Genomic DNA, 27,507 nt, shown 5'->3' on the forward strand with positions numbered 1-27,507 from the left:
AAACATTAAAATGTATCAATGATAGGGAAGATTATATATATTAAAAAAAAAAAAGTTGTCTTTGTCCTTCCTATAACAAATCAAGAAAATTATCCCGTTTCACTGAACGCCGCTTGTTGGATTTTAAACAATGGCATTGGACCAAAATGTATCCTTAAGCTTTGGCATCCGTTTCAATTACCCATCCCCACCAAATTACTATATTTTTTTGGGCCATGATGTGTTGAAGTAGATTTAATCTAAATAAACATTACAGGAAAGATTTAACTTCTTTTTTTCCTCATTTGATGAGTGTCTCTGTAAGCTTATGACATGTAGACAGAGTATGCAGCTGGCTGACTGCTCCTCCATTATATGAACACCCCCATACATTCGCATCCAGATCACTCTAAATCTCGGTCGTCATGTTGGGAGTTACCTAAATTTAACCGGGCAGCAATTAGCATTCACTTCTAATGCATTGGGGCCATCTGCAGCGGTCAACTAATTATTAACTTGTAGCACACAGACAGCACATGTTAAGCCTGCTAATTGTTCCAATGTGAACCTTGGGAAATGTCAGCATCAAAAATGGTTCCTTTCTCTGACACAAGTGTCACTGCAAATCCTTAATATTATCATATGTACTAAAAAATACTGAGAAAGACCACCCTCCAAAATAATTGCATGAAATCCAGACAGTCGGAGAGCAGCCAGGACAGTGAGAAAAGGACAAAAAAGATCTGGGGGAGAGGCGATCAGTGTAAATCGGAGATGAGCATTCGTGGAACACGTCAGTGTTCTCTACTTTGTGTGGACCAAGGATGTGCTAAACAGAATCTTCTGCTTTTTCTTCTTCTTTTTTCCTCCCTTGTCATCTGGAAAACACAAAAGCACAGATAATGAGAACATTCCCAGCATCGGTGGATCGACCCTCACTTCAACTGGATTAGAGAACCCTGATTAAAGCGAACACTCACCAAGGACGACAACAGGCTGCACGGCGGCGCCGTCTGGCCCGCGGTCCATCTGTTGCAGGGCCTCCTCGAAGGCCTGGCTGAAGGAGTTCTGGAAGCTGGGAACGGGAACGCGGTCGGATGCGTCGCTCTCGCCCTCGCTGTCAGGCACCGGCAGAGCCAGCTGTATGTCTGACAAAAGAAAAGACATTCACTTGCTGCTCCCTGGGATTGATATTTTGAAACCTGCAGTGAGTGACTGAATACAGGAGCAGAAAGTTACCATGGCGTTATATTTTTGACACAACCAGAAAATAACTTGTTCTCTTGTCACAGCCAACTTGTTTTTGTCTAGAGCTGGCATAATTAACTTGTTAATTATCTTGTTTTCACTAGGGGTGTGCGATATGAAGATTTCAGATCATGAATGATAAAATATCTGCACCCTCTGCCTCTACAGAGAGACAGTTCTGCTACAGTGCACATCTATCAGTTAGTCATATGGCTTACACCCACATCCAAAGTGTTTTTCTCTGCCAAATCGTAAATCCCACTTTCTTCAATAAGGGTTAGGCTTCCAGGACAACTGTAGTATGGTATACCGCAAGAGAATCATTTTCACCAGCGCAAGTGAGGCAATCCCTGCTGGTATTGATTTGTGTATGGTCATGTCCTTAAAGCACACAGATACGGCAATAAAGCTATCCTGAACGGAGACCGACTCAGCAATCCAACTCACCGGGGGTCTAGCAGGTTAACTGCTGGGACTGGGCCGGCTGTTGCCTCTCTTTATGCCCCACTCTCACACCAACCACTCAGCTTCAGTTTTCAGATAAAACCGAGACTTGGACCGCGGATTGTCCCATTCGTTCCCAGATAAGACCACATATCACTGAGCATGAATATAGTTTACACAACCAATCTGCGTTAGAGACTTTAGTTTCTTATTCCTATTATTTTACCACTGCAGATGTGTTCCCCCTTCTAAGTCTTTATATGTAGATCACTAATTAGACCCAATATAATAATAATATAATTTTCTCTTATTCATGATTAATAGCTAATGTTAGCCTAACGCAATGGATGCAGGCCAATTAGAATGTCCTATGGGCAAGATCTCTCTTACATGTGCTTTATAAGACAATGACGTTTCATACTGCTCCAGCCTAATTTCGGGCTTATCAGGGCATCCCTTCTGATTGTTCCGGTGAATCCATCTAGCCTGTCAATCACATAAATCTTAGACAAAATTTGTGTGTTATACTGTAATTTGCAAAACATGAACCAGAATCTTTATAGCACCATGGATTGTGAATACTCTTGTTTAACAATGTGTAGCATTGCACATTGTTACAAAGACATATTACGACGATAAATACAAATGTTCACTTTACATAATGGGTCACTTTAACAACACAAAAAGTCACTCATGGTCTGTGAATGACAGTTAAGGCGATCTTCAGTGTCAACTTTTCCAAAGACCTGTCTTCCAAAGTATGGGAGAACTTAAAATACCACAAAACAAATGAGTTGGTTTGAACATTGTGCATGTCTTGGTGAAAAGACGTTGCAAGATTACCTGGGGTTAAACATAACCAACTTGGGTTTTATGTTGACCGGCCTAAATTAACTAGTTATTTATGACATCACAATAATGACAAGTCAGTTTTCTTAAGATCTTGAATTAATTTGGCTATACCTAGCTTCAGGCTATTAAGAAAGACAGGGTTGCAGATTGATTGTGAAGTGAGCAATTTTTGCAAACGGTGGCTCATTTGCCTGCATTGGTGAGATTGAGAGAGCAATGATAGCAGAACTTGAGCAACAAATTAACCTGACTTGTGATGTATATTGTAACCTATAAGTGATGTATATTTATAGCCAAGTTATTATCAACTCACACACAAACACAAACACACACTACCTTTCTTAAGCCCCATCTTCGTCCCAGCGTCAGCTCTGGCCTTTCCATCTCGAAGCATCTAAAGACCAGCCAGAGAGAGGAGTTGTAGATTAGATATATATACAGACTATATAGCGCTGGCCCGGATAAATCATTTCAAGCTCCCGAGAATCTACTGGTTTTCAATATTTCATATTTGAATAGTTAAAACATTAATGACGGAAATATCTGCCTTCACATTGTATCTTTCCGTGCATGAATGCCATGGAGCTGGCAGAGACCACAGTAGAAAGATGTCATCAAATTATCATTTTCCTTTAATTTGCTGAAAAATGTATTAGTTTAATAATAATAATAATAATAATAATACATTTAATTTAGAGGCGCCTTTCAAAACACCCAAGGTCACCTTACATAGCATATAGTCATCATACATTTTTTTAAAAAACAAGACATTGTGGAAAAAATAAATAAATAAATAAACATAAGCAATAAGAAATAAATAAAACAAAAACAAGACAAAACAAAACAAAAAAAACAATAAAAACAGTGATCAGTTAGACGTTGTGTGCGAGTTTGAACAGGTGAGTTTTGAGTTGTGACTTGAAGGTTGTAATGGTGTCTGACTGTTTTATGTGTGGGGGGAGGGAGTTCCAGAGCCTGGGTGCTGAACAGCTGAATGACCGGGCACCCATTGAAGTGAGTCGTGATGTGGGGATACATAGTAGTCCAGCAGAGGTTGAGCGGAGGGAGCGGGAGGGAGTGTATTCTTGGAGGAGGTCGCAGAGATAACTGGGGGCTAGGTTGTGGAGAGCTTTGTAGGTGAGGAGTAGGGTTTTGTATTGGATGCGGTAGTGTACTGGGAGCCAGTGAAGTTGAATGAGGACAGGGGTGATGTGGTCAGATGATTTGGTGCGGGTGATGATCCGGGCGGCTGAGTTCTGAATGATCTGCAGTCTGTTGATGAGTTTGTTGGGGAGTCCGGTGAGGAGGGCGTTGCAGTAGTCTATGCGTGATGTGACAAATGAGTGAACTAGGATTTCAGTGCTGGATTGGGTCAGTGATGGGCGGAGTCTGGCGATGTTGCGGAGGTGGAAGAATGCAGTCCGGGTGATGTTGTGAATATGGGGTGCGAATGAGAGGGTGTTGTCCAGGATGACGCCGAGGCTCTTGACTTTGGAGGAGAAGGGTACTGGGAATCCATCGATAATTATGAGTGGAGCTGGGGTGTGTTGGGATTTAGTGAGGGTGGATTTGGATCCGATGAGCAGGGCCTCGGTCTTGTTTCCATTGAGTTTCAGGAAGTTCCTGCTCAACCAGCTCCGGATCTCTTCCAGGCACGTGATGAGGGAAGTGGGGGGGATGGCAGCGGTGGGTTTGGTGGAGATGTAGACCTGTGTGTCGTCAGCGTAGCAGTGAAAATGGACCCCATGGTGACGGAGGAGTGTGCCCAGCGGGAGGAGGTAAGTGGTGAAGAGGAGTGGACCCAAGACTGACCCCTGGGGGACACCCAGTGAGACACCTGAACACCCAGACTTGTGGTTGCTTAGTTGAACAAATTGTTGACGGCCGGTGAGGTAGGATGTAAACCAGGAGAGTGCAGTACCAGTGATCCCAATACCAGCTAGGCGGTCCAGGAGCAGAGGGTGGGAGATGGTGTCGAATGCTGCGCTGAGATCGAGGAGGATGAGAATGGTGAGTAATCCAGAGTCGGCTGCAAGGAGGAGGTCGTTGGTGATTTTGACTAGGGCTGTTTCAGTGCTGTGTTTTGGACGGAAGCCAGATTGGAACGGTTCGTGGAGATTGTTAGTGTCGAGGTGGGACTGTAGTTGTGCGGCAACCACCCTTTCAAGTGTTTTGGAGATGAAAGGGAGATTGGAGATGGGCCGGTAATGGTTAAGGTCAGTTGGGTCAGCACCAGGTTTTTTCAGGATGGGAGTGATGCCAGCCAGCTTGAGAGTGGGGGGTACAGTACCAGTAGTGAGGGAGGAGTTAATTATGTTGGTGATCATGGGGGAGATGGACGGAAGACATGCTTTGACAAGGGAGGTGGGAAGAGGATCGAGCTGACAGGTGGTGGTTTTGGCACAAGTGAACCCCGTGTTTCAGCTCGAATTCGAACAAGGAAGAGGTCTGTTTAACAATATTATTTTATCGTGGATATATCACAATCCAACCTTAACTACACCTATGGAGTGCCGAAAAATCAAAATATTTGCTGTCAAACACGTTTTAAATGTAATATTTTGAAGGAGGCAGAGAGCTGCACGCTGCCTTTAATATTGGCGTAGGAAAAACCACCCCTTCAATCACCCCTTCATTGTCAATATACAATGCGTTCCACCTGTCCAAATATAAAACTAACAAAGGATAATCCGGCGATTCAAACATTTTCGGCCTGCCCTTTATATACTTTAATATTTTCATCATAGCAGCACGTACCTGTGCAAAGGACAGGCAGTGAGAGTCGTCCTCCACACTTCCCATTGTGGATGAAGCGCTTTGCCCACTCAGACAAGGGAACATTATTCCATCTGTAAACACACAAAGTAAATGAAGGTCAAATTGAGTAAGATTGAGCTTTTCCCAGTTAAGTCTTTCAGAATTCAAATAAATCAATAACAGTGTTCCGTCCAACTTCATTTGTTGTGCGACGGTGTGATGCTAACGAGTGTAGCTCGGTTGGTGGTGTGAGAGGGCAGGGTATGGGACTATCCATTGTACCATTTTTGCATACAAAGAGGTACAGCCGTTCTAATATGTAGAATATATCAGGTTGTGATACAATCATTATTGAAATCACATTGGTCAGCACTGACTAGAGATATCTCGAGGTCATCTTAAGATATCACCTGGTTGTAATGTTACACATTGCGATTTTGAGTTTTTCCAGGTGGGAATATGGATGATTCAATGACAGATCACTTTGTAAACATAATTAACTTTCAACAGCAAAGTTCCAGAATATTGTGGGGAGTTGGGATGTCAAAATAACTGATCATTAAGTAAAAAAAAAAAAGTATCCCATGTAACCATCATATGGACTCATTACATCTAACCAGTACATGGACTCATTACATGAACCAGTACTTGGACTCATTACATGAACCAGTACATGGGCTCATTACAACCAGTACATGGACTCATTAAATTTAACCAGTATATAGACCCATTACATTTAACTAGCATACAGACTCATTACATCTAATCAGTATATGGACGTCATTACTAGGGGTGTAACGGTACACGTATTTGTACCGAACCGTCACAGTACAGGCACTTCGGTGCGGTTACAGAGGTGGACTGCGGTGTGTAAATGTGGCGTACATAGCGTTAATATGGCAATTGTAAAGGCTTGTTTTGCGATGCAGATTTAAAACTTGAAACTTGAAACTCCATTTAAAACTTGAAGTTGGAGCTCCAACCGGACCGTTTAGCCAAAGTATACTACTCCGACTCTGTAATCCGACCCCGTAACTACGGAGACCCCTCAGCAGCTCTCCGTCGGGATGTCGGATATGCAATGCAATTCGCCGCACGATCTATTATATATGTCGACTACAAACCATGTAAGCAGTGTTGTAAATAAACTTCCAAAGCTTTTCAAATCTTATTTGATGTTTTATTGATCCTTAAGGTGCAAAGGAAACAATGTACAAAGTAATTAAGGCGCAAAGTCAAACCGGAGAAGTGATTCCGTAAATGATTTGAGAATCAATCACACCCCTTGCCGTCTCCGTTGCGTCGACCAATAGGTCCATGGCGTCGACGGATAGTTAAATAATATTGGATGCGCACGTAAGCTACGGAGAGGCACTCCGGCTACGGAGAGGGCTCTCCGTTTCTACGTACAGCACTTTTACATGCACACGCTAGGGATGGGCGATCGTCGAATAGTCAGAGTCACGTAGAATATCGAATAATGAATGTGACTATCGTTATTTATTACACTGCTCTTCTCAATGCTATTGAACGCTCCGTTCATTTGGATGGGCCTTCACAACTTCCTGTGGTGTATAATTGTTTGATAATTCACCGTTGCTAAGCATATAATGACCGCTGTCAAGGATAGTGGATTTCTTTTTCTGTCGCATCACGCATGTAGTCGAGTAACTTATCAACATCACTGTCCTCGGTTGCTAAGCGACGTCAACGTCTTTGGAGGACCATTTCTCTGCTGACCAACACTAAGAATGCTGGTAATAAATAAATTGTAAAATCACACATCGTGTGAAGTTATTCTTTTGACGTGTCTAGTTCACCGTCATGCAGGCTGTGTTCAGTAAAATAAATGCGACGTTAATCATCCCACGTTGAAATAATTTTGATGTTGAATGTTGCGCAGTTGTTGAACTAAACAGATTGATTTCCTACAAATGATAAAAGCCTCTCCCTGTGTCATTGTGTGTGCGTGGGGGGCTCTTGATTGACCAATTTTCGAATATTATTTGAATACTTCTCAGCGAATATCGAATAGTATTTTTGCCAGAAATGCACATCCCTAGCAAACGCATTTGAAAAGGCACCATCCAGGTGTTACTATCACCGTTGCTGTGAAAAGAAAACGAGCTGTGCAAACCCAGCTCACGACACTAGGTCAACAACCCCCGTCTTGGAATTCAGAAATGCAAATGTCATAACCAAGTTCATTGGTGTTTGCATTGCTGCTGATCTACGGCCATTCTCCGTTTAATTTTCCCCTTAACTATGAACCGTACCGAACCGTGACTTTTGTGTACCGTTACACCCCTACTCATTACAATAACCAGTATATGGACTCATTACATATAACCAGTATATTGTCTCATTACATATAACCATGATATGGCCTGCATGTGTTGAACGTTGGGAGTGTAGCTCTCACCAGATTCAGGAGTGCAGCGCAGAGGAGACGGCGGGGACAGCATGAAGTCCAGCTGGCCCATGGGACTGCTGTTCTGAGGAGGGGAGCCGAACGCCGGGAACTGCTGCAGGTTCTCCAACCCAATGTGCACCTCTGGGTCTGCAGGGGTTTGGAGGGTGAATACAGGACGACCCGGCCGCAACACATCTCCAATGCAAAACATTTCCCGCCCATCCCGCATCATGAACAGAATGCGTCAGAGAAGCAGCTGGTGTTTACATTTGCCCTGCTTCTGGTTCTCCTCCAACTCGATGCGTCGCTCCCGACGCTTCTCATCTCTCGCCTTCTTCTGCCGGAGATGCTTCCTCTTCTCCAGGTCGTCTAACAACAACAACAAGTTGGTGTAAGAAGGCCAACCAAGCTCTTAAAAGCAGCACTTTGGGTGTACAGATCTCCTCGTGAACGATTCGTGTTAAGCCTACTGACCGGCAAACGTGTCCATAGTTTCCTTGGACAGGATGGGGGGCTGCAGGGCCAGCTCACAGATGCTGAACTCACAGGTGAGGGGCAGGTGAGCCAGGTAACGGTGACGCCGCCGCACCTCCTGCAAACAACGGATCGGACCTTTAAGAAGGGCTCCACACAAAGCCGATTTTTAGGTGAAACCGCATAAATCTTGTGCGTTTGGGCCGACCGTCCAGAAAACACACTTTTCTGAAACCGGGTCCCAGCGTGGATTAAAATATGCGGTTTTGTGTCAGGATTCGTGTGGACGCCTGAAACGCAAACGATGATGTCATCGCCCCCACCACCACCTGGGAGAAGTTAGAGTTACGTTGAATTTCTTATTTGTATTATTTTTGAGGCTTCAAATACAGCCCCTTGGTAAATGTAATTACTAACTGAACAATAAAGAGTATTTCTGCTCAATTTAAAAGGTTTGACCTCCTCGACTGAATGTTTGTATACAGCGCGCAGGCTGGACTGCGCGCAGGCTTGATGCGCTCCATATTTTTTTGTTGAGAACCAGCGCCTTCAATATGTACTACAGCGTTTCTACAGCTCGATGCGTTTTCGCAATGAGGTCGTCTTTACGGAGATATTCCTGAAACGCATCAAAGGAAAACGGAGGGGAAAAGATAGTTTTTGCCTGTGTGGACGGGGCCCTAACTTACATTAACAATCAAGATAAACTTAGGGATTCATCCATTGTTTTTCATCATTGTAACATTATTATAATTTTCCCTCTATAGTTATCCAAAAACATTTGCTAGAAGTCAGTTCAGATGGAGGTGTGTTAAGGACTAACGCCTCGTGCCCACTACCTCCGTCCGTTGACTGATCCCCATTGACTTTGAATGGGGACGGACGCGCAATGCATTGTGGATCCGTCCGTTCCGTTGGAGCCTTTGGCTCCGTCAAAAAGTTTAAAAATGTTCATCTTTTTCGGCAGCGACGGATCCGTCATCCAATCAGAACGCGTATGCAAATTTAAGCACTGTGATGCGACTCGGGCTCTGACGATACTGGAAAGCGGGTCATCTTGCCTCGCAACAAGCAGGAAGAAGCGGGTAGAACCCGGCGAAGCGATTTGATTGGCTGAGGGATGCCTCTGCAAAGACTACTCCCCCAACCGTCAGCCACGCCTTCCCGCGTCCGTTGACTGACGGTGCAGTGGGCATGTAGGGTTAAACAGCCCTATACTTGGTGTGTTACCTCTGTGACGGTGTGCCCCTCGGTCTCCACCACCCGGGCGGTGATCAAGTCGGGGCTGGCCTCCAGGCTGCCGTACTCGCGCAGGAGACAGCGCACATTCACTGGGTGCAGAAACATCTGCTGGCAGTCCTCGGCTTGAACCAACAGGCAGGGGAGGAAGGAGAAAGGAATCGTCAGAATACTATGAGGCACTAGTGGTAAAATAGGGTTATTTTAAAATGACGAATGTAGTTTCATCAGCATGACTCAACATCAAGATGTTTGTCCATGTGGTTCTAACAGAATGTACTTCATCATGAGGAACACTGAAAACATTTTTTTCTTGTTTGAAACAACATTTTCACACGCGAGTCCCATAAAATGATGGTATCATATAATCTGGCGGGAACAATATCCGATATCAAACTGGACACTGGAGAAGGATTCTCATACCTGGTGTAAATAATGGGCTGAGTTTTGGTGATATACAAGTCCCAAATACATGATAATAGTAGGTGTACGGTTTCCCAGATTGGTGTGTCAGATTATTTAGGTTTCCGAGTCCAGATCAGAATGATCTCTAGTAAATTAACACTCAATGCCTTAAGACAATAGGTCTGCAACCAATTTTGTCGGGTGGGCTGTCAGGAGTTCGTTTACATTTCACAAGACTTTCATTTGTTCAGCAATTTAGTTATACAAGTTCATTCAAGCTGTGCAGCCAAACATGCAACTGCATTACAGTGGAAATTGGTATGTGAAATGTTACATTTTGCATGCAATGTATTTGTTGGCTTCATTGTATACCGTTCCGTGGCTGTTGCTACTGCCACTGCAGGTGTTAACTGCATTGGTTTAGTTTGGGTCATGCCTGATGTTGCCAGAACATTATTGGGCCATTTTCAGGTCAACCTTTGCTTGAGCACTGAGCTCGATATCACCTGTGAGAGGCGTAAAGACGGCTTGTGAGCATCACCTTGGTAGAAGTAGTAGTAGGGCACGTGTGCCACGGGGCCCTTAGAATGTCCGCCTTCGACCCTGTGATCAGCAGGGATCACCTCCTCCTCCTCCAGTGGCTCCTGGTCTGAATCCGCAGTAGCCCCCTCTGAGACCTCTTCCAACAGACTCTCCATGCCCTCTGGTGGCTGGGGACCCTCATCCGCTGCTTCCTCTGGGAGCTCTGCCACCTCGTCATCGAAGGCCGAAGTGTATTGCAGCACCATCTAGGCAGACCAGAGGGTACACAGGCTCTGAGTGATCAGCACTAGCACCCTGACGTTATTCATATTTAAACTTTTTTGATAAATTATTATATTTTTTATATAAGGAAATTTGCCAGAAAACAGGTTTTCAAATGTTCTGCACACATGAATAGAGCTATGCAAAAGTTTCACCACAGCAATCACTTTTGTTCTTGATTTGGATTCCTCCAAAGATCACAATAGTTGTGAGAGAAATACTAACCTTGGTGCTGCTGCTGGTGGTGAACACCTCCTCCTCAGGAAGGACTGCTTCCACCAGACTGAGGAATGAGAGATCAACGCTTTCATCAGCAGTCTCCTGACTCTTCAGCAACGCCTCTTCTCGCTCCTAAACCAGAGGAAATCAAGACAACCTTAATGGCAGCCCCGCAGATCACAAATTAAAAAAACATTGTTCACATGAAAGTAGGGCTGCTGGATTATGGGAAAAATCATAATCACGATTATTTTGGTCAATATTGAAAATCGCGATTATTCAAAGATTATTTTCGAGTTTGAAAACATGATTAATTATTCAGCATGTCTCTCCAAAAAAACAATTTGTAACTGAGAACTTTGAAATTTAGATTTAAAATTACACAAAATGGTCAAAAAGAAAAAAAATCCAATCCAAAATAATGTAAAGATATGTAACTAGCGGTTCTGCACTTTCTATAAAACATTATAAAAATATATATATATATATATGTATCAGTGGAGGCTTCTCCATTGAGGAGGGAGGAAGATCCTCCTTAACATTGTTGAGAATAAAAAATGTAGCTTGCCCAGAACATTGTAATGAATTAATGCCCTTAAATATGACTACTTTAATGCCTTTGAATATATAATGTTCGTTTCCCTGGGTAAAGGGACATTAGCACCCCCTATCGCCTATTGACAATTACTTTAGGGAGGAAGGTCCTCCCTCAGCCTCCGTTGACTCCCATTCATTTCCCCGAAAGTACTGGCGGCCAGTGAATAACATGGGTTTCAATGGGAGAGAGGAGGAAAGTCCTCCTCTGAGTGGGTGTGACCTTAAGCCGTCTGATTCGTGCGAAAATCTATTTGCGCTGCACTATGAACCAATAAGCAGGATCCCTGGCTGGTGGCCAGTGTTGCCAGATTGGGCATATTTCCCACCAAATTGGGCTACTTTTAACCACGTTAGGCTGGGAAAAATATCATTGGGCGGGAAGTCTGCCCATTGTGGCAACGCTGTCGATATCAAACCCGCTCTGACCCCATTGCCGCTCACTCAAAGCAGGTGAAATCATCTGAAGGATAACGAGATTCTAACATTTGCGAATAAAGTGTACAATGGAAACATTGGAAACGGGACATTTTTCATGTTTAATTACACAGCATTCCATACATTGAGTTACAGTGCTAAGTTAGTGACCAAAGAAAAAGGTCGACCACTTCGCAAAATCGAGATCACCAAAAGTAATGGCAAGGTCAGTGTTGTGGGTGCTACATGGTTTGCTAGGTACTCATGGCTTACTAAGTTACTGGTAGCATTACTAGCAATCGACTGTATTGCTGGCCCTATTTGCTAATGAATAATGGCAAATCTCCAACGTGGGCTGTTCATGGTTTCACTGATGTGAAAAATCTTGACTGGGCAACCAAACGCCACGACAAGTGTCAAGTTCACGTTGGTGCTGCTATGCGACTTTCCTTGCTATAGTCACCATGCCTATAGATCAGGTTGTTTGAAATAATGTTCTCGTTATTTTACTATTTTGTTACTCTGGCCGTTCTGTTTGATATTGTGGAAAGGGTGAATGATTCAGAGTATGATGCATTTTAAATGGCATCACTTTTGGTCTGACTCTTTTCTTAAAACAATTGTAACCGAAAATAAACATAGCTAAATTGCAACCAATAACTTTATTCATTGAGGGCAAAAATAGGCCCAGATTTTTTTATTTACTTTTACAAATCAAGAGTAGGCCTGATTTGACTATTGGGCTTTGCATCCTTTCCTTCTGCCCTTGTAGTCCATTTCAAAGACATGCTGCCCACCAGCTTTCAAAATAACAGTGATGCCACTGGTGCCTTTGTATCAATTGTATTCACATAACTATCCCTCCCTACTATTTTGTAGTTCACCAAAACACCCTGAAACAACTTGAGTCTCACATTCTTATGCCACCATACACCAATGCAAGTGCAAGCAGGCCAATGGCAACCAAGCGCGCAGTCCTTCCTCCCTCACTTTAAAAACCACCAGCCGCCACTGAGATAGAGATGTATCTCAGGGGTTTTTCTAGAAAAAATTCACAAGGGGGAAAACATCAATGGCGAGGGAGCAATGCGACCGAGCGGGGGGGAAGGTGTGGTTCCCCCCCCTTCCGCGGTGCGGAGCTTTTGAAAATTTGAGGTAGAAATGGATCATTCTGAGGCTTGTGAAGGACCAGTATGTTGACTCGTGTAGTAAGGCCAAATTACTCAAAATGGCTACAGTGATGTTGATCAATGTAGTGAGTCCCCGGGACCCACAGGTGGCGAGTTGGGTGGGTCCCTGAGAAATTCAATGGGTCCCGACTCCCCAGTTTAAAAAATGTGTTTCTTTTTTATTATTATTCTATTTCTTAAATTAAATTAATAGTGTTAAACTCCTTGATGGTGGTATGATATGGTTAGAGCTGGAGTACTCAACCGTTCATGTTTAACACTAGAAACGCCGGGCCATTTTTACTTACTCCTAGCGCCGCAAGAGGGGTCAAATGACCCCTAAGTCATTTTAATGAGGCTGTGCATTTGCACATAATGATCACTAGGTGGCGCCAATGAGCTATTACCGCGGGAGCGCCACATTTGTGTGTGTGTGTCACAAGCCTAGTCCTCACGATTTTGTCATAAATGTACATATATTCAATCAGAAGGATTGCAAAAAAATCCTGTTTGATTTGCTCATTCGACACGAATGAGCACAGCATCGAGCAGTGGAAACGTGGGTTTATTTACTATGAAGTTCGTATTTTTAATTGTTGAAATGAAAACAGTTGTTTTGGTAGCGGCTAAATTAGCATGTCGCGATACTTTGTACAGGGGATCACGTCTGCGCCGAGTAGATGCGCAGAGGGTTGAAACAGCGCTTGTCCGATCTGCTCACAAGAAGGTTTCTTTGGCCAGTTACTGTGATTAAACACGAGTCGTTTAATGTTCACAATGTATCGTTTTTCATGGGGAAAATGAGATGCGTCCCCGGGACGCATGGATAGTGAGTTTAGTGCGTCCTTTCAGATTTTAATGCTTCAGGTACGCAGGACGCGTACCTAGCAACATCAGTTAGATGCAGAACATTACATACAGTAATGTATATAGAAAAAAAAACACGTACTTCGGGAACCTGCTGGAAGAACACTTTCTTTATTATTTAAATTAGTATTTTTCTATTCCTCAGCCCCCCCCCCCCCCCCCCCAACGCTCCACTGCTTGGTCAAAGTTGAATTGATAAATTTGGTTCGGGAGAAGAGATAAAAGCACTACACTGTAAACTGATTGGTTGACTTACCGATCCAGGCCAATCAGGAGGCGCCTGAGGCTCACGTGCACAGTGCCTCATGCACAGTTTCTAGATCCCTCTCTGTTGTGCTGCGCGCTCGCTACACAGATGCGATGCGAACGCGGTTAGGAGCACGTCTGTCTCCTGTGCGTGGTCTTGCTCGCTCGCTCTCCATTCCGGGAGATTTTAAGTAATTTAAATTTTTCGACAAGGAGGCTCTGTGTTGAAACAAGGAGGCGCAGCGCCCCTCTTTCCCGGTATCGATCTCTCTCTCTCTCTCTCTCTCTCTCTCTCTCTCTCTCTCTCTCTCTCTCTCTCTCTCTCTCTCTCTCTCTCTCTCTCTCTCTCTCTCTCTCTCTCTCTCTCTCTCTCTCTCTCTCTCTCTCTCTCTCTCTCTCTCTCTCTCTCTCTCTCTCTCTCTCTCTCTCTCTCTCTCTCTCTCTCTCTCTCTCTCTCTCTCTCTCTCAGAGCTGTCAAGCGATTACAATTTTTAATTGTGATTAATCGCATTAATGTCATAGTTAACTCACGATTAGTCGCGAAATTATTTTTCTATGCTAAATATTCCTTGATTTCTTTGTCCCATAATTCTTCTCATTTTAATTCTCTTATCAACATGGTGAAATGCATCGGCTTGCCTTGTGCAAATGATTTTTTATTGATAACAACATTGACATATAATGATCAAAACAGGACAATACAAAAAAAGAGCCTATAGTGCAATTAAACGACTGCTTTGAACAAATGTAATTTGAACATAGCAGTCAGGCTACTGCTTCTTTGTTTTGAGCCAAAGAAAAAAATAAAAAATAAAAAAAAGTTTTGTTTTTTTTAATAAAACAATTGCGTTAATCGCGCGATACATTTTTTGACGCCGTTAAAATTGGTTTGCGTTAATAACGCGTTTAACTGACAGCTCTAATATATATATATATATATATATATATATATATATATATATATATATATATATATATATATATATATATAAAAAACTCGACATTAGTTTTGTGATCGTTTGACGCTAAAATCGAAATCGAGTCCGAAATTCGATTTATCGCCCAGCACCTTAAGAAAGCTTAAGGAGGTTGTTCCACTTATACTTTATGTATCATAATAAGAGTGCTTATTGTTGGCTTTTGAGCATGAAAACAAATAAAACCAACAGCAAATCCCCTCAATAGGTGGGCGATATGCAGAGCGTTCCCCACCTGCAGCTGGCCCAGGGCGATCTGGATGAAGAAGGACTGGGCGTCGCCCTCCTGGGTGAGCTGCTGCTGGAGGGCCGCCTTCTCCTCGGCCACCAGGCTCAGGACCTGGGCTGTAGAGGCCAGCAGCAGCTTTGAGTACTGACTCAAACCCGGGTCTAGAGGAAACACACCAGGAAATGCATTAATCCACTCTCCTTTTAAAACTGTAACAGGAGTAGGGATGGGTACTAAAACTAGGGCCCGACCGATATTGATTTTTGAGTGCCGATGCCGATTATTTTCAGAGAAAAATTACGATTACGATTTAATCGGCCGATTAAAAACAAAACAAAAAAAAGCCTATAAAACGTAGTTTTTGATACCTTAAATATACTTAAAACACTTTTGACGAATATGTGAATTGAATGCAGAACCTTTGAGTGTTTTAGAATACATTTACAGTCAAAAATGAGTGTAATGTAAAATAAATAACTAACTCCCAATGTGCTGCGCTCGTGAGCAGTGACTAACACGTGCGTGCTGAACAGTATAACAAATTAACATGGCCTGGGACCTAAAGAAAAAGGTACGCTCATGCTCATGCTCTTGTGTACATTGGTGAGGTGAGCGCGCAGCTGCCTGAGCGAGCTTTCATGTTGTACGGTAAAATTCAATCTCCTCTTTTTTACTCCAGCTAAAGTTGTTAGTTAGCAAGGCGAGTAGGAGCGCAATCTGCAGGATACTAAGCGCAATAACATTTAAAAAAAAAAAAAAAGAAAAAAAAAATTGGTTGTAATCGGCGTCTTTTTGGCAGATGTTGATTATTTTCAAAAACGCTATGATCGGTCGATTAAATCGGCAGGCCGATGAATCGGTCGGGCCCTAACTGAAACCCGGGATTAAACGGGCCCCGGGGCTGAATTATTGAAGACCGAGTATCGATAAGCTCCTACGATACTCGGTCCCTGCTGCTATCAGCGACCAAATATTTTATATTAAATTAGGCTAGATGAACGTTGCTGTACAGTAGTTATCCAACTTGCATTTGCTGGGTCAACTAAACATTTAGAATGTGATACAATAAGCATAACATTACACTTAATTTAGCTGAAATTAAAAATGCCTCATCACTATTAATAGTGCTGAGCACAAATATTTTCATGTACCGGTAATTTGTAATTTTTAAGGCCGATACATATTTAAGAACCACAGGTAGAGGGAGGTCACATTTCATCCAATTATTGAATAAAAACATATATTTGATCCCTCAGTAAAATGGCCTGGCCAAACATGGGACGACAGCATTATCCTTTTTCAGACATAATAACGATTATTTGATTACTTAATAGATGCTTTACATTGAAGCTCTGCTGTAACCGAGTCTGAATCGGACCGACAGTGGATTTGAAAGCCACTGACTTCCTCCACACAGCTCTTAAATAACTTTGCTTTTTGAAGCCTTCTTCTAATAAATAATGTGTTCTGAACATTTAACAATTTCAGAATTCTTATCAGACGACAATGTCAATTAATGTCTACATCGCAACATCCCTGTTTTGAAATGTTAGAAAGGATCATGCTAGCCGTAGTCCACCTAGCATCCCCACGGTTACTAGGGTGCTACCATCCTAGCTTCCGGCCCTCACCCTCAAAGCGGACGGGTTCTTCCACCTTCACCCACTGAGAGCTGGGCATCGCCACCAGAGCACCCTTCTCTCTCCGCATCAGACGCATGCTGATGAGGTCACCAACCACATACTGCCGCGTCTCCATAGCAACCACACTAAAAAAGAAATTGATATCTTATTGCATTTGATAAATTATTTTTATATGCTTTCAAATTGTTTTTTGAATGACAAGAAATTGAAAACGATTTGAAATAAGAAAGGGTATATGATAAATGTAAAATATGACATTTAGGAATTGAGCTTTTATGCATATTCTCAGTGTAAAGCAAAAAATATCATTCTCCAATTATATATTAAGGAATGTTAAGATAAAGCAACGCATGATCTGAATTCCACACAAGGATAACAGCGTTATATGTCAGAGGCATGGTAAAAACGAGTGGTTTAAAAATTATTCCTCACCTCTTGAGGTCGCTGGGGTTCACCGCCTCATAGCAGATGGGACATGTGGCCCAGCTCTTGTCTGCCAAGGACAGGTAGTGGAGCATGCAGGGCCAGCAGAAGATGTGTCCGCAGCGGGTGATGTGCGCTGCCACCGGCGGGTAGAGGCAGATGGGGCAGGAGGGCACCTCGTGGCTGTAGATACGCTGCAGAAACCACACTACTTAAGACACGTTTCCTCCCAAATCATGCAGAACTTGAGTCACAGGAACTACATTTCATGGGACTGAACGGTTCCTTCAGCTCATTGTGGTCTGCATTGCAACAACGTTGTCTTAAGTATGGCAACAGGGGGTAGGCCAATTATGGTTGTCGTTTTAGATCAGACACATGACTAATAGGTTAGGGAGACTCACCACTTGCTGCACACAGTCCCAGTTCACCAAAGTGTCTGGATCAGTGAAATGAGCCTTGTAGTCCTGGTCATCAGTCACCAAGAACTGGCAACTGGAGATAGGAAAAAGAGTGTTTTAAAAAAAATCAACCTGCAAATTAATTAAGTAATTGATAACATTGAAAAAGCCTTGAATATGTGCCTCTAGTTCAAATTAAACCAAATTTGATAGAAAGTGTCCATGATCGTGACCGTCCAAGATATCTTAATGAGTCCTCCAAATTGCCCCAAAAACACGTAGCTTGCGTGCTAGCTAGAATTTGAATCCAAGTATGCTGATGGAAAATCCAGCATTCTACGAGTTGGCTCATGTTTACACATGGTGACATGTCTAGTAATAACAAACGGATCCATGCATGGTGTGAGGGACAGCCTTCTTACTTGGCCTGCAGGAAGAGCTCCTTGTTGAAGGGCTTGTGCTTGTGGCCCCACTTGTTCCGGCGCCCCCAGCCTGTGTGGCCATCACCTGTAGCACCATTACCCCCACGGGGTTCAAAGGTGAAGTTGAGCAGGTGGTTCAAGCTTATCTTTTTAGGTCCAGCATATTGAGCCGGGCTAAACTCGGCCCGGCGCGTCTCGGCTACCTGGAGATCGAAAGAGGAAGCGGGGAGAAGTTAACTACAAAACGAGAAAATTCAAAATATTTTTTATGAACCGTTTTTGATATATACATTACCTCATCCCGTCGTCCACCACTTGTAGCGCCATATTGTCTCCCTGCACCTCTCTCGAGCGGTCTCTTGTCAAAATTCTTGTTTTTCTGTGAATTGGAGCGACGTGGTCCTGCAAAGCCGTCACTTTTAGCCGCAGGTGGCTCACGCTTCCGATTGTAACGCTTGGAGCCTCCATTATTCTTTCCATCTGAAAGGTACATAATGTACTGTATGAATACGCATACAGCTGCACTTGAACGCAGATGTGAAGCCAAGAAAGGAAAGAACGTTTGATAAGGGGCTCTCACCAACTGGTATAAATGGGTTGTTTGGGTTCATCATGAATCCATTTGATGCATTCATTAATTCACATGATTACATCATATGCATTAGTCGATTAAACAGAACAAAAAAAAAGATACAAATTACATAGATTAAGTTCAAATTCCGTCATTCAAAACAACACAAATTGGGGTTGCAAAGGACTTGACAGCAACGCATACGACATGCGTTTGTTGTAAACAAACAACGAGCCGACGTGACTTCCAGGCCCGAGAGGGCCTCCCGAGATGGACACGGCTGATAACATGGGCTATACATAGTTGGTACAGTGGTGGTCAGTGTAATCCAACACGCATGTTCACCTGCTTTGGGTTTAGACTCGCCGGGCGCTGGTCCCGTAGAACTCGAACGAGGAGGAATCTTGCTGCTGCTGCTGGAGTTCTTCTCCATGGTGGTCCCCGTGAAGCGAGGTGGTCTTAGGCCGAGCTCCGGGCAGAGAGCCGCCGAGCTCTCTGGCATCAAACGAGAAAACACTAAAAGAAAGCGGACTGTAGAGAGAGCGGGTAAGGCAACGAAGGCCCTTATGCGTTTCTTTCCAACACGGAGACCCCATCACGGCGACATATTAACAACAAATCAAGCAGAGAAAAAAAAGAGACACGATCGCGGCGTCTCAAGTGCTCCGGCAGCTGGTGGTGGGGTGAACGAAAGCGCACGACGCGGGGCCAAGACCCCAGAAAAATGTCTTTTTCGTAGTTTGGGATAACGTTATGCCCAAGCAAGGCGTTTTGGACGCTTTCCAAAATCAGGAAAACGTGTGAATTCAAAGTTTTCCTTAAAAAAAACACGTTGGCAGTCGCGAGCTTGCACTAATGGCGACGAGTCGCCAGACAAGAAGCCAAGAGACCCGGATGGTGTAGAAATCGGCTGGAATTGTGGGACATGTAGTTGGTTAGTCATATAATTGATTAGACTACTACATTTCCCACTATCCTCGATGATCCCTCATCCTAGTCTGGCGACTGGTGTAGTTTTGCCGCGTTCGAGATGCATCGTACACCACACGCCCGAGTTGGAAAGGGGGAAATCACCGAGGCACCCCCCCTTTTGATCGTATCCACTCGGGCTTCTCAGAGTCCACCGAGAGCAGTACGAATCGAAACACAAAGATGGCTGCTACCGTAGTTGACGGTAAACTGAGATGTATTTTCTTTGTATTTGTTTGACGTTGATCGTTTTAATGTCGATTTGAAATGCTCTTACACAATTGATTACACCAATTTATGCCTTGCAGGATCTTGCTGTTTTTTGTTTTCGAGCCAGTTGGCTAAAAAGGCTAATGAGTGGCCTGCTACTGCCCCTCGTGGCTCGATAAAAACGTGACATCATAGGCCAAAAGATATTATTGAAATGTAAGGCTTGCAATAACGGAGTTATGAATGACAGCGTTGTTGTAAAAAAAAACACCTATTATTTCACATTGATCCAAAAAGGGAGCATGAGGGACGTATTTTTTTTGCCTACTTTTGTTGGAAAACTGAAAAAAAAATCAGTGTTGCTGCTAGTGGTTTAGTTGATAATGGCTAGGCCTACAGCTACTCAGAAAACAATATAACGTGTTTTTTGCATAGTGGGATAGAGACTGAAGAAGTGATGGATGGTTTTAGATTGCTGTAAGGTGGGTTTCACCTCAGAGTTTTGTGTTGTTCATTCACAGCATACTACTCAAGTTGCAGTCTGTAACATACATTGTGTTTTTCTTTTTAGTCTTCCTCAACCAGAGCATGGTTGCTTTCCTTGACAAGGACAGGACCATGCCTTACCAGGGCATGGTGGCTGCCAACATACACTCTGCAGATTGCACTTGCACAGGTGAGTTATTAAGAAGCACTTCACTGTAGACATGAGCGTACTGCTGGGTGCTGCATGTACTGTGCTGCCATTTTATTTTTTATGATTCAGATACCTGCAATATCAAGCCAACTGCACCACTGCCGGTGAATTGCGGTGAAAAAAGCATTACCCTACCTGTGAATAAGGGTTTTACCAAAAAGCAGACCCTCTTCCTCATCCACCTGATGAGGATCCACCTTGAGGTAAAGGGCGAGGGAACAGCAAAGTCCATCCATGCCCTGAACCGGCGGCTAAAGTTTGGGAAGAAGTCAAAGAAGCTGCGGAGGTGGGAGGAGATTGCTGGAAAGCTTGCCAAACAGTTCGGGGAGCACTTCCAACAGTTGAAGGTGGGGCGCAAGTGGTTCACACTGGTGGAGGCATATAAGAGAGTCAAGGACAACGTTGCGTCGACAGGAAGGGGGCCTGGCCGCTTCAAATTCTACAAAGAGATGGACGAGCTGCTTGGGGGAAACCATGACGTGGACCCACCAGTTGTCGGGAGCGATTGTGCTGGTGTGGTGGTACGCCGTCCCAATGCACTGAGGATGTCCAACAGAGCTCGCTCACCAGCGCAGCCCACCAGCTCCTCTTCCTTGACTCCTGCTTCTTCCACAGCCAGTCCAGCTCCAGTTCGAGACCCCACCAGACCCCCGGACACCCCGAGATCGCGGAAGCGGTCCGACAGTACTTCCTCACCAGCGGCAGCGGACGGGGCTACCTCATCTGTGTCGCCCACCAGAGCTCCCTCACCAGCGCAGTCCACCAGCTCCTCTTCCCCATCTCCTTCTTCTTCCTCAGCCAGTCCGCCTGCAGTTCGAGACCCCACCAGAGCCTCTGACACCCCGAGTTTGCGGAAGCACCCCGAGTTTGCGGACGACGTCTTGGCCTACCTTGAGAGATCTGATGCTGCTGCGATGGCTGCTTCCCAGAGGCGGCACGAAGAGTCCCTGACCGAGATGAGGGCGCTGAGGGAAGATCGCAGGAAGTTCCTCCAGTTGTTCAGCAGCATGGTGGACAAGATGTGAGGCGGGCGCAACGACAACGGACACAAACCTTTAAAGAAGATTTTGTCTCCTTTCTATTTCACTATTTCTACCTTCTAACTAAAGAAGACATACAATCTGCACATATGTACATTATCCTTGTTTTATTATTATAACCTTTTGTCTTGTACACATTTGAATGGTGTCTTTCTCACAGATTCTGCTTCAAAAATATATTTTTTTTTTAACTCATCCAAGTCCGAGTGTGTTTGAATGTCACCCAAGTTTGTTTAGTTTCAAAGGCATCTCAATGCATTCACGCAAAGGATACCTTGCATAGTTATCACACCCATAAATAGTATGTACCTTCACATCGACAAATAGTGTGTACCACGTCAATGTATAGTTGTTGCCAAAGATTTCAGAAAGGAAAAATGTGTTTCATCACTGATTCTTGCCTCAACATTTGCAGAGGAATCTCAGAGTAAAATAACTCAGGGTCTTTGGTTTTGACAAAATATTGCCGGAACACCACTTACTCGTTGGTATCTCCATCTCTTGGACATCAGTCTGGGTGTTAATCACATCCTATCGAGGCACCATGGGAAAAGTTGTGAAGGTAACATGCAGCCAAGATTATCCCAAAGTGACGGTGCATGTGTTCTGCAAGTTTCTCATGCGCCTCGACTTGTACTTAATCCTCCCAAATATCTGCTCAACGATGACGTGGACCCACCTGTTGTGGGGAGTGATTGTGCTGGTGTGGTGATACGCCGACCCTATGCACAGAGGCGGTCCAACAGAGCTCCCTCACAAGCGCAGCCAGCTCCTCTCCTCTTCCCCCGTAAAGGTATCAATCAGAGTGCCCCGTTGTCATGCTGGGGGGTGACAATGAAGGGGAAAGCCTGACTGATTTAAGCACTATCCCCCAGCAGATGGTACTTCCCCATCTTCTCCTGCCATTCTTGCATTCCTGCCAGGGATTCCAGTGAAGACGTTGATGAAGCAGCCTTAGGCATCAACAATCCCCAGGAGGAGGACAGAGTTGTAGGACTTCCTGTTCATGTAGTCCCCTCCTCTGACCGGTGGCCTCTGGAGACATCGCTCCAATGACCCCCTCAAGGCCACATGTGCATTGGAATCTGGTGGCAGACATCCTCTTCTCACAGCCTGTAGGCCATGAGACAAAAGTGGACAAGATGGTCAGCAACCGAAGTATGGAGCTGTGTGCTGATGAAAGTGAGACGTTAAACTTGTCAAGATATCTACCGGGACCATTTCTGGTTGGCCATGTACCACAGGAACATGAGCACCTTCTTGGCAATAAGCAGGGGAGGCAGCCTTTGGTAGTGGTCACTTTGCAGGCCAACCTCCTGAAGGTACCTTTTAAAAAAGGACCTCAAACCGGGTTCTTGGGATTCTGAAATGCAGCGGAAATATGTGGCCATCATCATCCATGTCCAGAATTATCTGCCACTCGGTGCAAGACTTGAGGATGATCTGATGTCTGGACCGCAGCACAGCCACAGCCCTACGAAAGGGAGAAAGAAAATGAGAGGAAAACTGATTATTATCGATAACAATTCATTCATATCAGCAACCATGTTCAGTTTTGTGATTTCTACTGCATAACAGCAAAAGGCAACGGATCTATCCATAACTGGAATTCCCCATAAACTAAAAGATTGCAGATGTGTGTCCATTGTACTTTTTGCATTAGCATGTAGATGTCCTAAATATGTTACATTCACATTCGCCAAATGGTATCTTAAGCTTCTAAAATGCATTTATATTAAAGTTGTTACAAGAAATGCGTAAGAATGTAGGAGTACAGAGCAACCCGTCGTCATCACAACAGTCAACGTCACTATTGTTTTTAGCACACCGGTAGCTATTATGCTAGCCTTCGACTTAAAGATGCTTTTTTATAAAAAATATATAACACTGCAAAAACGTCTATACACGACTTAACATACGGAAATGTGGACATACCGTTTGATTTTCTATTTTCTTATGTCTCCTCATCCCGTAGCTTTTTTAGATGAGCTACAAGCTTGCTCTCGTGTTTTAGGCAAGCGTCCAGGACTACCGAGACAGCTGCTGCCCTGATGGCGTCCATGTTCTTCCCGACTTGTGTATGGATGCCCACAAAGATAAACGGGAACGCTACAGTCTGACTCAATATCATCCCACTGCCACCTGCGTTCGCAGAAGACTGAAACGCTCAGTGTTTTGGGGAGAATGGTCTAACATAGGTTGTTCCCCCATTTTTCGCTATTTGGGGGACTTATTTCAGTACCTGATAAAATGGCATAGATTACTCAGTTGACAATCATATATTTTATTTAAATAAATTAAAAACGTTTTCTGGTTCACTGGCTCTTTATATGAGCAGAACTTCAATACTTATGCAACCCATTTTATAATCAAATCCAGAACAGCGTGGGAAGTAAACAGCAAAACTGGGGATATAATAGATTACAAAAACACACAACAAATCTGGTGCAATCTTTATTTCACATAATTCTGATGTCCCCTAAAATCAATTGGAAACGAACAAATATTTTGTCTTAACACTATAGTGGGGCATAATTCATACCATCTATATCAAGCAACATTATAAACAATGTAGATAACAATAAGTTATGAATTCAGTCTCTCTCATCTTTATGTTCGTTTCCCTTCAACATTTTTGTGGAAGAGCGGAGTATGGCACGACGAACATGAGTTTTCTCATCTGCAACAGTAAATTCAAAATTACAGCAAGCGATTAACATCGGTAGACAAAATTGCAGCAGATGGACAAACTAGTAGGTGAAGTAGTATAGGTTAGAATGGTGAAAAATCTATTGGGCGTTTCGGTTGTGTTTACCTGTGGTTTTACATTGAGGGAGCATTCTATGGAGCTGCTGAGTATTGTATCGAACCAGGAACTTCTGACATGTTCTGATTGTTCCTTCAGAGAAAATAAAAACATTTAGTACCCTGAACATATGATTGGCTCTTCCTAGTAAAGGCAAAGTTGCACTTCTCCCTCAAAGTGTTGACGGAAATAGAGCAGTTGTCAAAATAGAGACGAAAAGCAGATTTCGAACCCTTCCTCCCGCCATCATTTATCTGCCAGGCTTTTTATGGTTCCACGTTCCCGCAACGCAAAGACCACGCAGACGCTTCGACGCAGTCGTGAACATTTATGGCTCTGAGTCGGGTTTTAGAAAGCAGACCAATCACAGCCCATGCTACTGCGTCGCCTCGACAGAAGGTTACGATTTTTGGGAGGAGCACGTCCGGCCTTTGCGGTGGACGCAAGGAAGGTACGCAAGGACGTAAGGGGTCTGTAACCCCCTGGGGTGGCGGGAACGTTGAACAATAAAAAGCCCTTTAGAGTTGCAAAGTGGGTGGAGCTATATTGGTGTTGAGTCAGATGTGTCAATGTAATCAAACATATATTATCACTCAACTTAAAAAAACAAAAGGCTTTGAGGTCCAATCAAACTCAATGCATAAAAAAAAAAAGAACTCTCAAAAGTAATGCTTATAACTTGCAAGCAAACTTTTTGATTAACCATGGAAACTTATATTTGTCTCATATTTGAGTTGTCTTTTTCTTGTGAGTCCCCTCGGCTTCATTCTCACTGATCAGACTTTTGTCCATTGTGGCTGTCTTTGCGAATACGCTGCCGCCAGTCATATGTTGGCTGTTCTGACGGCTTGGGCCCAGACAAAAGTGTGGTCTCACGTTAGGCGACGCGTCCCATTCAATTTGTATTGGACGCGTTATCGTCAGATAACGCCCCGTCAGATCCATGGAAAAGAGAAACAGACTAACTGGTTTTAAAATTCACTGTCAACCGTGCCGATTAACGGGTCTGATCGGGGCTACATTCTGCTCCACCAGAAACATCTGAATGCACAGTAGGGCGCAGATTCTAGAGATCTGATATTACTCTACTAACAGAGGTAGACTCCACCTGAATGTAGCTCTCCTCCTCCTGCAACTGAAAAGCAAGATCAGCAAAAGATAAAAAGATCTAACTTCAGAATGCATGCTTTAATGCGAAGCATTCCAGGCGAGAAAAGATATGAATTGCAAATTACTTCTAGACACTTTGCTGAATGTGTGCATGTTCCGCGTCTTTTCAAGCTGGACATATTCAGTCAAAAGTTATTTCTATTTTAAAAAGAGAGTAGCTAGGGTTTTTTCCGCATTAAGGTGTTATAATCAGCGAACAGAGGGAGTGGCTGTCACGACCAAATGTTAGCGATTAGTTATGGCAGATCCAATAGTTTTAACTCCAACAGACACCCGCCTTCAATTTAGTTAACGTTTGTCCATGGAGAGTGGCAAGATTAAATTAAGTACGAGTCTGGTAGGACCAGGCTACCTTTAACCCATATCTGCCAGTAACAATTAGTTTAACACAGATAGCGTTGTGGGTGCATCTTAGCCTACATTTCTAAATACAATGTGGTTTTAAATATTGATGTGGAACAGGATCTATCAATCATACCACTGAAATGTAATCCAAAATATCATTTTAAGAATAAACCTTTGAGGGAACAATATATGTTTGAGTGATTGTTTTGAAACTCCGCTTACCTCCGACATGCAAACAGTTGAGGAAAAGGGGGATTTTCCTTCCTTTATGTTCCACGCTGGTAACGAAAGGCAGCGCAGACCAGATGAGGCGGTAAGAACTTTTGGGGCAGCGTATAAGCATTATGCCAGTGAGTGCATTCACGTATTTGACTGGAGAAACATAAGGACATTGTCACGGATAAGTATTCGCTTGAGCATGTCATGTTGCAAAAAAAGATTCAACGTAAACTGGTCCCAAATTGGGGGTTATATAAATAAAAAAAAGCAAAGGATATACTGCTCCGAATTATACGAGTCCGAATTACCTGAGAATCCAATGGAACATTGTGCCGCTCCATAGTCACCGTGCATGCTCGCCACGGCATCTTTCACTGCCGAGAAGATCGGTCTGTCTTCCAGCAACAACCGATTGGATGGGACGGAGATGTTTATTTCACACAGCAAATATCTGTAGAAATAAAGACAATCACTGTGATACTACACACTTAACTTAACTGAGCAGATATTCCGAGGACAGGAGGTGCGTTTACCTTGACTTTACCCGAACCATCCCAACTTCTACAGTAGAAATGTTTGGTGTTGCCTAGAAACATGTCCCCGGAACATGCCTTCATCTTGCTGGGTTCCCACAGTACAGTATATAGCTGAGTGCTGCATGCAGAAATACATTGGAACTTTCAGATTCTTCAGTTCAATTCATTTTACATTATCTGCATTTTAGCAATGCTTTGCGCTTTCATTCAGCTGTCACTTTATTTGATTCCAACCATTTACATTTCCTTAAATGGTGTCACATTGTTCCATTTAGACTTTTGAACTTTTGTTCAAATCCCTTCACTTGAATTAAGCCATTTAACGTTTCTTTATGTGTAAATCTATGTGGCTTTATGAAAATATTTTCAACCTCACTTTGTACTACAGCACTCACTGCATTTTCTGCAGGAAATGCATTTTCTAGGTATGATTTAATTAGCGAGAAATATATTTATCAGAGGGGGCAGATGATTAAATATCGATTCTCGTAGCAGATGTAGGCATTTTTAAAATTTCTATTAATAAAATAGTTTAACCATTTACTTGTTTTTCAAAATTATACTATTTGATTTTTGTCGGTGAGTTAAATAAATATTCATAGTTAACAATAGTTCAGTTCACAGTAAGTAATATACACGATCAATAGCATAGCCATGCTTGTTAATAATGACTCGATTAAATGTGTATTCAATTGAAACTGGTAATACGTAATACATTATAA

General features: G+C 43.4%; 3 protein-coding genes across 5 annotated transcripts; 1 reads left to right on the plus strand and 2 right to left on the minus strand.

Annotated features, from left to right (window-relative positions):
- Window positions 1–40: 40 nt before the first annotated feature.
- Window positions 41–19,830, minus strand: rnf10 (ring finger protein 10). Its single transcript, XM_056592511.1, has 17 exons — window positions 19,139–19,830; window positions 18,518–18,702; window positions 18,223–18,425; window positions 17,804–17,894; window positions 17,409–17,593; window positions 16,965–17,101; window positions 15,340–15,494; window positions 10,841–10,966; window positions 10,353–10,599; window positions 9,398–9,531; window positions 8,168–8,285; window positions 7,961–8,062; window positions 7,703–7,840; window positions 5,281–5,372; window positions 2,860–2,917; window positions 960–1,127; window positions 41–857 (listed from the first exon to the last, which is right to left on the minus strand). The coding sequence occupies exons 1-17, from the start codon at window positions 19,293–19,295 to the stop codon at window positions 784–786; spliced, it is 2,370 nt and encodes a 789-aa protein (XP_056448486.1). The 5' UTR covers window positions 19,296–19,830; the 3' UTR covers window positions 41–783.
- Window positions 19,135–25,009, plus strand: LOC130384377 (uncharacterized). Of its 3 annotated transcripts, none has more exons than XM_056592515.1 (3): window positions 19,135–19,967; window positions 20,544–20,648; window positions 20,739–25,008. In XM_056592515.1, the coding sequence occupies exons 1-3, from the start codon at window positions 19,946–19,948 to the stop codon at window positions 21,692–21,694; spliced, it is 1,083 nt and encodes a 360-aa protein (XP_056448490.1). In that variant the 5' UTR covers window positions 19,135–19,945; the 3' UTR covers window positions 21,695–25,008. The 3 variants fall into 3 exon arrangements, with proteins under 3 accessions (XP_056448490.1, XP_056448492.1, XP_056448491.1); XM_056592517.1 differs by lacking the exon at window positions 19,135–19,967 and adding an exon at window positions 19,976–20,188 and having other exon boundaries at window positions 20,739–25,009; XM_056592516.1 differs by lacking the exon at window positions 19,135–19,967 and adding an exon at window positions 20,195–20,454 and having other exon boundaries at window positions 20,739–25,009.
- Window positions 23,970–26,879, minus strand: pop5 (POP5 homolog, ribonuclease P/MRP subunit). Its single transcript, XM_056592522.1, has 5 exons — window positions 26,783–26,879; window positions 26,558–26,700; window positions 26,253–26,402; window positions 24,525–24,608; window positions 23,970–24,389 (listed from the first exon to the last, which is right to left on the minus strand). The coding sequence occupies exons 1-5, from the start codon at window positions 26,800–26,802 to the stop codon at window positions 24,304–24,306; spliced, it is 483 nt and encodes a 160-aa protein (XP_056448497.1). The 5' UTR covers window positions 26,803–26,879; the 3' UTR covers window positions 23,970–24,303.
- Between the last annotated feature and the right edge of the window lie 628 nt (window positions 26,880–27,507).

This window comes from Gadus chalcogrammus, chromosome 6, assembly GCF_026213295.1.
Source record: "Gadus chalcogrammus isolate NIFS_2021 chromosome 6, NIFS_Gcha_1.0, whole genome shotgun sequence".
Lineage (NCBI taxonomy): Eukaryota > Metazoa > Chordata > Actinopteri > Gadiformes > Gadidae > Gadus > Gadus chalcogrammus.